This window comes from Plenodomus lingam (assembly GCF_022343315.1).
Source record: "Plenodomus lingam strain CAN1 chromosome Unknown contig_22, whole genome shotgun sequence".
NCBI lineage: Eukaryota > Fungi > Ascomycota > Dothideomycetes > Pleosporales > Leptosphaeriaceae > Plenodomus > Plenodomus lingam.
This window is the reverse complement of record NW_027093939.1, coordinates 536773-545652: the sequence shown is the minus strand read 5'-3', so window position 1 is coordinate 545652 and position 8880 is coordinate 536773. Positions and strand designations below refer to the sequence as shown.

The following is an 8880-nucleotide window of genomic DNA, read 5'->3' as shown; positions in this document are numbered from 1 at the left end:
AGCGCTAGGTTATTATAGAGTACTTAGATAAGTGCTTAGAAGGTTACTCTTCCTTAATTAACAAGCTCTATATAGGCTAGGGTAAGGATCCCTTAATCTACTATATTATTAACCTATATAAAGAGGTTCTAGATTACTAATAACTTTAATACCTAATCTAATAAGCAGGCTTAGTACTAAGCTATTTTAAGTTTGTACTGCTTGCTTGTTATATTAGATAGCGTAATATCTATTAGCATATTAGGCTTAATAGGTTTATTCTTAAAGTAGTTTTTAGCATCTAGAGCCTTAGGGTCTACCTCTACCTAGATCCCTTTAGTTAGGGCATGGTATCTAAATTGAATATACTAGGTGGGCTAATTAGTTAATCTAGTAAGTAGGATATCCCCCTTTAGGATTTAGTTGCTTATAGTAGAAGAGTAATAAGTAAGCTTCTACTTAAGAAATAGTATAAAGAAAGAGTAAAGCATACTAGCTTAGTGTCTAAGTTAAACAATACACTTAAATAGATAGGACAATCTTTAATAAGGTAAAGCGCGAACTAGGCTTATAACTATAGAAATTTAGATTACTAAGGTTAGGAATAATTTAGGAGATAGATTATTAGATTATATCTACTACGATCGTACTTATATATATAGAGCTTTAGCTACCCTTACTAGAAGGTAAATAATTAGTAAACCTTCCTTACTAGAGCTCCTGCTTTTTATTAGGCACTTAGCAGTAAGCTAGCAGTAGATCAGATAGTGGGTCATACAGGGGTATTGATTAGGATTAATTAGGATTAATCGGGATCAAGATGCTCCGTAATCTATTTAATATCCCTCCTACAACATAAGCTTTATATAAAGCTACAAAGGGAGCAAATACTATAATATTAAGTAGCTAAAGGGTATAAGTGCTATAAGGGGGATATATTATAAGTAGGATCTTATATTTATTATAGTACTTAATAAACTCTATTATTATATAAGATCTATAGCTATTAAGGATAAGAAGCTAGTATAAAGTATAAGCTTTAGCTTTTATCTTATAATTAAACACCTTCTTAAGCTAGGATACCCCTAGGGTATAGCTTATCTACCTACTTAGTAATCCTATAAAGAAAGCTTAGTATTATAATAGGTTAAAATCTTATAACTAGGTATTCTATAGAGCTCTAGATTAGGACTAATAAATAAGGGTAGGGGTAAGAGTAGTACTATTAGCGTATATACAAGCTATAGTAGTAATCTACTCCCTATTACTATCCTAGAGTATAGCTCTAATCTTCCTCTACTTATAGGCGCTCTTATTAAATATATATTTAGTTTTTAATAGTACTCTAATAAGAAAACCCTTCTTATCTATATTATAGATATGCTAACTCTTAATATTATATTACTCTATTTTTTAGTATAAAAGCTTAAAGTATAAGCTATACTTAAAGGTAGAATTAGCTTTAAAGTAGTTATAATTAAGCCTAGTAGCCTAATAGAAGATAAGATTAATATTATAATAGTTAATAAAGCGCTATACCTAATTTTTGCCTACTAAATTCCCTATTATTTTAGTTATAAAATTTTAAATAATAGTTTATATAAGGGGTAATCCTTGCTTATAAAGCTCTTTAATATACTCTATAAGCTTACTTTCTTATATAGTATTAAGTATTTAACTATTTAGTAGAGTAGTAGTATATACCTACTAAATTTTCTAGTAGTGTCTAGATAAGGTTAACTATAAGTAACTATACTTTTCTACTATTTCTAAGTATATAAAATCTTCTCTAAGAGTTAAGGATTTAATTACTACAAGCGTGTTATTAATAGGTGCTATAGTTATTAAGAAATTTAGTGTTAAAAATTTGGTAATTTTGGTGTTAGTGGGCGCTCGGTGGGGGTGGGCGCTTGGTGGTGGATCACGTTACTCTAAACACAGTACTATCTGTGTACGTACTAGTAGGTACATGCTCCAGTACTCCATGGCCACTTCCCCCCCCCCCCCTGGTCGGCCCTTCCCTTCTTCCATCAAAGCGCGCCTCCTGCAATGGGCCTGTCCTGTCATCGCCTATTATCCCAATCCATGCTAGCCTGTGTACTATACATGTACAGCATGTACTGTACTCTAGAGTACACTCACGCACTCCAACCCCGGAGCCCTTCTCTAAGCAGCCTAGCGTGCCCCTCGAAGCTGTCGCCGTCGCAGAACTCGCAGCCCGCAGCCTACCGAAGTTGGATCGAAGCCCCCTCCCCCTCCCATCTTTCCACCTTTCCCTCTTTGGCTCTTTGGCTCTTTGCTTCTGCCTCTGCCCTGCACTTGCTCTCTACTGCCATATGAACCTTGACACACACAGTAGACATGACAGCTGTCTGACCATGTCTTGTCTTTGTCTCTATTCTTGGAATGAATGCCTTGTCAAAATAAAGTTTAATTCTACTTTTACTTGTGCTTTTTCACCATGATGGCCCCCATCCATCTAAACATCCCGCGCCCCCCCCCCCATCTCGATCTCGATCTCATTAGCTGATTTTCGGAACCTCACGGTTAACCGCCCCCCACACGGCCACGTTAGCATGAGTAGTTTATCTAGCTAGGAGTATTGTACCTACAATCTCTCGGTATGTATGTATGCATGTGCCTACAACAATCTACCCGCTCTTCTTGCCGCCCAGCCTCTCCCCCAACTGCACACTGCATCCAAGTCCCCCCTCGCTTGTCCCCTGTGGGCCCAATACTACCTGCTTTGCCTGGGCCTGATTCACAATCCACACAACAAACGCCTCTTTCCCTTCTTTTTTCCCCATCTGACCAAGCTTCGCTTCAGACGGCAATCTGGGCAGCCTCGTCTTGTGCCAAAGCTTGACGGCTACCCGCCATTGATACCTACCTTCCATCTACCCAGACTTTGCTCTGCATGGCCAACCTAGCCAGTCACATGGAAGCCAACCAAACCCCATCACCGGCCAATCAGCTCGGCTTCCCAACTCTTGCACTGCCCAGCATCTTGATCCTAGCTTGTCATCCCCAGTATTCGGTATGTCTACCTACGATTACGGTACCATACCAAGACAGCCCACCCATACCTTATCCAAATAGGCTCCATTGCCAGTACTCTAGGTACAGTAGGTAGCTACCGCAATCTTGGACACCGGTTCCCCGGCACGGCGATCAAATAAAGGTTCCCTCTCAATTTGCACGTGTTGGCCTGGGTACCTGTTCCTGCGGTGCAAATTCTTGGAGAATAGCTCCTATAGGTAGTTTACGGTAAACCTCTTGAAGGCTCTTGATCCACCATGGGTACTACACAGGCAACAAGATCATGTATGCCGATGGCTTACAAAATCGCGGCCCAGTTAGCTTCAAAGACCAAGCTTGTCTTCATGTCTCGCTGCAATCACCTACCCAAAGAAGGTGGTTGTTGTACGCTCCTCTGAGAAAAGACATCTGACTAGACGCAGATGCAGAGGTGACAATCTGGAGTACATCATCGAACATCAACGCTGCGAGCATTCGTGGAAACATGCTTCTGCTTGAGCATTGCCTACCTGGTTTACCTTTCAAGTGCTGTGCTTGCTTGAACACGTAGGTACCCGTACCCAGTGGGCACGTGCGAGAGAACCTTACCGTTACCCTAAAAGCTCAGACACCAACGCGTCTCCCCGCCCCAAGCACCAAGCACATCGACTGCCATTGTCGCGCCACTCGACATCTCCACCTCAACTCCACCTTGCCCAATCCTCCAACGCGCGCACCCAATATGAGCGCCGCGAATTCGCCCTCGCAGGCTGTCCAGGTCGCCCCCTCCACGCGACGTAAATCCGGACGCGTGTCCAAGAAACCAGAGAAATTCACGCCTGGGACAAGTCCAACGGGAAGCGCGAAGCGGAAGCGCGGCGAAGGCGGCGAGGACCAAGACAGTGGGCTTGATGCCGACGCGCCGTCGTCTGAAGAAGAAGAAGAGTCGGAGAGCAGCGAGGGTGAGCCAGACGAGGAAGAGTTGAGGGAGCGCCAGCGCAAGAAGAAGGGTAGGCCAGCTGTCCGAAAGCCGGCGCCGAAGAAGGCAAAGACCAATGGTACGAGTGTCAGTCTCGCGATCCGTCCCGCATCCAATGCGGCGAAGAAAATGAGCAAGCGGCCGCGCAAAGCACCTGTGCGCAAGAGCATGCTTCCGGAGCAGACTGAAGGACTCTACGGTAGGGCCTGTCCGGTACTGGCAGCTTTGCATGGATGACTGACGCGCACTAGCCGACGTGTTTGCGAGCGGAGACCGACTAGAAGATGTCACAGCACGATGGGTTGCGCGATTTGGCGAGCACGAAGCCAAAGCTGTGGCTGAGATTATCAATCTGGTGCTGCAGGCCGCGGGCTGTGACCTGCGGATCAATGAAGAAGACATAGCAGACCCAGATAACGCGCCGAATCGCGTGGCCGAAATACAGGAAGAGTTTCAGCAGGTGCGTGGCAAGGCCTCATCTGCTGTCCCCCTCTACCACCAGCACGCTAACAGCAAGCAGTATGAAATCACCGATTACCCGCTGATTGCAAAACCCAAGGACGGTGGCGGCCATGCTTTCAAACACGCGCTGCAAGGCTTCTTCCAAGCCCTCGTCCGGACGGTGGCCGAATCGGGGCTCATGTACGACAATACAGAGCTCATTGAGAACATATCCGTATGGCTCGGTGCCATGTCTTCCACGGGAAATCGTCCCATCCGACACACAAGTACAGTCGCAGCACTAGCCATCACAACCGCATTAGCAGAAGTGGCTGCCGATATTGTCGAGAATACAGCCAAGCGGATACGCCAGAGCGAGGCAGAGTCGAAAAAGTCGCGTGTCAACAAGGCACGAGTTTCGGCAGCTGATCAGGAGATTGCTCAGTACAATCAGAGACTGCAGGTGGTCGAGAGTGCGCTAGACGACTGGTTCAGCGTCGTCTACGTACATCGCTATCGCGATGTCGACCCACGGATTCGAATCGACAGTGTCATTGCCTTGGCGGACTGGATCATCACTTACCCCGACAAGTTCTTTGACGGCACTAAACTTCGTTATCTGGGCTGGGTGCTGTCAGATGCCAATCCCCCTACGCGCATTGAAGTACTGCACCAGCTGGCACGACTCTTCAAGGACGAGAACAAACTGGCAGGCCTGAAGACCTTTACAGAACGGTTCAGGCCGCGCATTGTCGAGATGGCCACGCACGATGCAGAGAACAACGTTCGTGCCGCTGCAGTGGAGCTTCTCGACATCTTACGTGAAGCTGGCTTCTTGGAGCCTGATGACATCGACTCTGTTGGTAAACTCATCTTTGACTCGGACGCCAAGGTCCGCAAGTCTGTGGTCGGCTTCTTCGCAGAAAATGTCAACGCGGCCTACGACGCGCTCGTGGAAGATATGGGAGGCGAGGAAGTTCTCAATGAAGCCCTAGCACCACCTGACGAGGATGACGAAGAATATCACAACCCACGGCTAGAGTGGCTGAAGCTCAAGTGTCTTGTAGACCAGCTGCTCTCATACGACGAAGACGAGGCCGAACTGCCATCTCAGATCCAGCGCATCTCTGCAAGTGGTGCAGAGCTTGGGCTGATAACTGCCGGTGTTGAGTCGAGACGCTCTCTCGCGGCACAGGCTCTGTATGATGCCATTCCAGAGATAAGATCGTGGGAGGTGATCGCGGGCTATCTTCTATATGATCACTCACAAACTACACAGAATGGCACAAGCGATGATGCTGAGGCCATGCTTCGTCAAAATTGCCAGCTAGAGGAGAGGCATGAGACGGTCCTGCTCGATGTGCTCAATGCCTCCGTTCATCTACGTCTCCATCGACTGGCAGAGGCGCAAAAAGACAAGAAGAAGACCAAGGCCCAGCGCGATAGTGATAAAGAGGACCAATCAGACATGGCTCGACGGCTTTCACTACTGATACCCCAGCTTCTGAAGAAGTTTGGCGCCCTTCCTGAGGCGGCTGCGTTGTGTCTCCGTCTGGAGCGCCAACTCAATCTCGAAGTTTTTCAAGAATTACGACAAAACGCCGCGCTGACAGCACTGCTTGATGACATCAACAAACAGTTCCTTACCCACCATAATGAACAAGTTTTGATAGAAGCTATTGAATCAATCAGGTATGCCCAAGACAACGATGAGCTCAAGGAAACGGTCAGCATCAAAATACAATCGCTCTGGGACGACCTGATCAACACGTTTGACGTGCTGCGGCGTGACCGCGATCTTACCACTCGCGGCAGCCTCGACCAAAACATTCTCGTCGGCGTCTCAAACGTCGTTCTTAAGATGGCACAATTAGCCAAAACTTCTGATGCCTCTGTCCTCGACCACGTCACCGCGCCTGCGAAAACAAAGGGCAAGGGCAAGAAGGCAGCCTTGGACTCCCCAGCCATCGAAGCCGTACTCCAAATCCTAGACCGCGGAATCCCAACCGAAGATCTCGATGACGAAATCGAGGAAGCGGAGGACGTTCTCGTGCGCCATGCCATGTCCCTCATGCTCATCTACTTCCTCTGGAAATCGCGCGAATGCGCTACCCACATCGAAGACGGAACATCCATGTCTGACGACGCACTTGGTCTGCTCGTCGAGCGCCGTGACATGTGCATAGCTAGCCTCATGGCCATTATGGAATCCCGTAAAGGCGTCGACGAGGTACGCCTTGACGCCGCAAATCTCCTGCTGGATATTCACAGCATGTTTCACATTATACGCGTCAAAGCGAAGGAGAGCAGCAGCGCGAAAGCTATCAAGACGCCTAAGAAGGCACAGGGTCGACGCGATAATGCAAAGGACAGCGGTAATGATGACTGGGAAGCTTTATGCAGAGACATTGACGGAGATACTGTGAAATTACTCTTTGCCATTCTAAACGCGCAGGAAAACGCGCTTGCAAAACTCACACACAAGCGTCTCGAAGAACCAGACGTCAATGACGACCCCATTGACCCCGATGACGAGGAGCCAGAAAACGATGAAGGCGAGCCCACGGAAAACGGTGTGACTGATAAGCAGGTGCGCGCCCTGCTCACGGAAAACAGCCTCTGTGCCTTTGGCGGCCGTATCGTGCATGCCGTGCTCGTCGGCGCGTTTGGAGCTGCCGGTGAGGCAGTGCGCAAGAGGCTGGAGAGGAACAAGGGAAAATTGACGCATACGTGGAGGGAGGTTGTCAATCATGTCGAGGATGCCAAGGTCAAGAGGGCAGCGAAGAAGCCAGCGGCGCCTGCGAAGGCGGCGACTAAGCTGCCGAAGAGCAAGGAGATTGTAGAGGTTAGTGATGGCGAAGACGAGGATGAGGAGGACGACGAGATCGACAATGAGGATGAAGATGAGCGGGATGGTGGGATCGAGGGCGCTGAGATGGAGGATGAAGAGATGGGTGATGCTGATGCAGAGACGAGGGACGAAGGCGGCGCCAATGGAGATGTGGCTGCAGATGACGAGAGTGTTATTGGCGACTGAGCTGCACGAGAAGTCTACAAGATAGGAAGAGGAGTTTTACTCTGAGATTTGTTTTATGCCCGTTCGCTTTCTGCTGCATTATCTAATGGTTTTCATTTAGCGCGTCATGGTTTCCCACGCTGAGGTTTTCTTTTCTTTTCTTTTCTTTTCTTTCTTCTGCTTTCTCGTCTGGCGCTTCGGCATTTTGACGATCAGGTGGGGGCCTCGATGTCGATGAGGAGAGAGAGAGAGAGAGAGAGAGAGATGTGTGTGTGGATGGATGTATGATAGGTCTCTGCTGCATGCGCTCTGCACTTGCTTTAATCCTATTACGCCTTTTTCCGATTTGATTTAATGTGCGTATATCAAGATGGTTCATTCGTAACACGTGGGTATCATATCATGGACTTTTCCAAATCGGTACGACGGACACGACAAGCGGCTGTCTCTATTTCCCGCCACCAGCGGTGTGTCCCCTCCCACCCTATAACAGCTCGTCGTCTCCAACCGACATCACCGTGCTCTTCTCCACAGCGACATCAACCTGTTGCCCATCACCTTTGACCTCGCCATCCTGCACCACTGCATCCACACCCGCACCCACATCCACCTCATCCATATCCTCATCCACCCAACCGCCCGCATCCTCCAACCCCACATCCACCTCCTTCCTCCCCTTCTTCCTCCCCACCTTGACCCCATCATCATTAACATCCTCCCACCCCTTCGCCCGCTCCTTGACCTTCCGCTCCCTACCCAAACTCTTATTCCGCTTCACCTCCAGCTTATCCATATTCTCCGCCGCCCGCTCGAGCCCTTTTTGCTGCCGCAGCCGTTGCGCCCGCGTCAGATTGCCTTTTTTTTGCTTCTTGATTATGCCTGCGTCTTTGGCGGCCAGCGCGTGCGGGTTCAGGGATGAGGGGCGTGAGGGCGAGGCGGAGTCGCGTGTTGGCTGTGTAGGCGGTTTTGCGGATTTGTCGAGGTTGAGGGAGGGGGAGGCGGCGCGGCGGGCGGCGCGCGAGTGCACTGTTACTTCTGGAGGGGGGTGTTAGATGGAGGTTAGGGAGTATATATATATATATATATATATATATTTACGGGGGTAAGGGCGTTTGAGGTGGGACGTACGGCGCTTCTTGACTTTTGCGGTTTTGGCCATTTGGGCGGTTTGGGGGGTACCTATGGAGTAGATGTGGTTTCGCGAATTCTTGATTATTTTTCCATGGACGTTGTGGGAAGTTTTTGGTGCTAGAAGGATGGATCTAAACTCTCAAGGATTTGTCGAGTCAATCTTGTTTACTTGCTTGGGTTCAGTTCGTGTCGGATGTTGGTTCGCAATAAAATGTTGCCCACGACGTACCTAGAACACAAAATGAATTTCACTAAGACCCACATCAATGCGCTAAGCCCTCTTGAGCGGATTCCGGCAGCGTCCCCGACAATGGCC

General features: G+C 48.5%; 2 protein-coding genes across 2 annotated transcripts; one reads left to right on the top strand and one right to left on the bottom strand.

Annotated features, from left to right (window-relative positions):
* Positions 1-2884: 2884 nt before the first annotated feature.
* Positions 2885-7758, top strand: IAQ61_005570 (uncharacterized protein; the record flags this gene model as incomplete). The annotated part of the gene is made up of 4 exons (XM_066096849.1): positions 2885-3099; positions 3583-4175; positions 4228-4436; positions 4497-7758. Coding segments are annotated over 4 exons (3975 nt in total), but the record flags the coding sequence as incomplete, so codon positions are not given.
* IAQ61_005569 (uncharacterized protein) lies at positions 7759-8860 on the bottom strand. Its single transcript, XM_003839995.2, has 2 exons — positions 8562-8860; positions 7759-8468 (listed from the first exon to the last, which is right to left on the bottom strand). The coding sequence occupies exons 1-2, from the start codon at positions 8590-8592 to the stop codon at positions 7918-7920; spliced, it is 582 nt and encodes a 193-aa protein (XP_003840043.1). The 5' UTR covers positions 8593-8860; the 3' UTR covers positions 7759-7917.
* Positions 8861-8880: the final 20 nt, after the last annotated feature.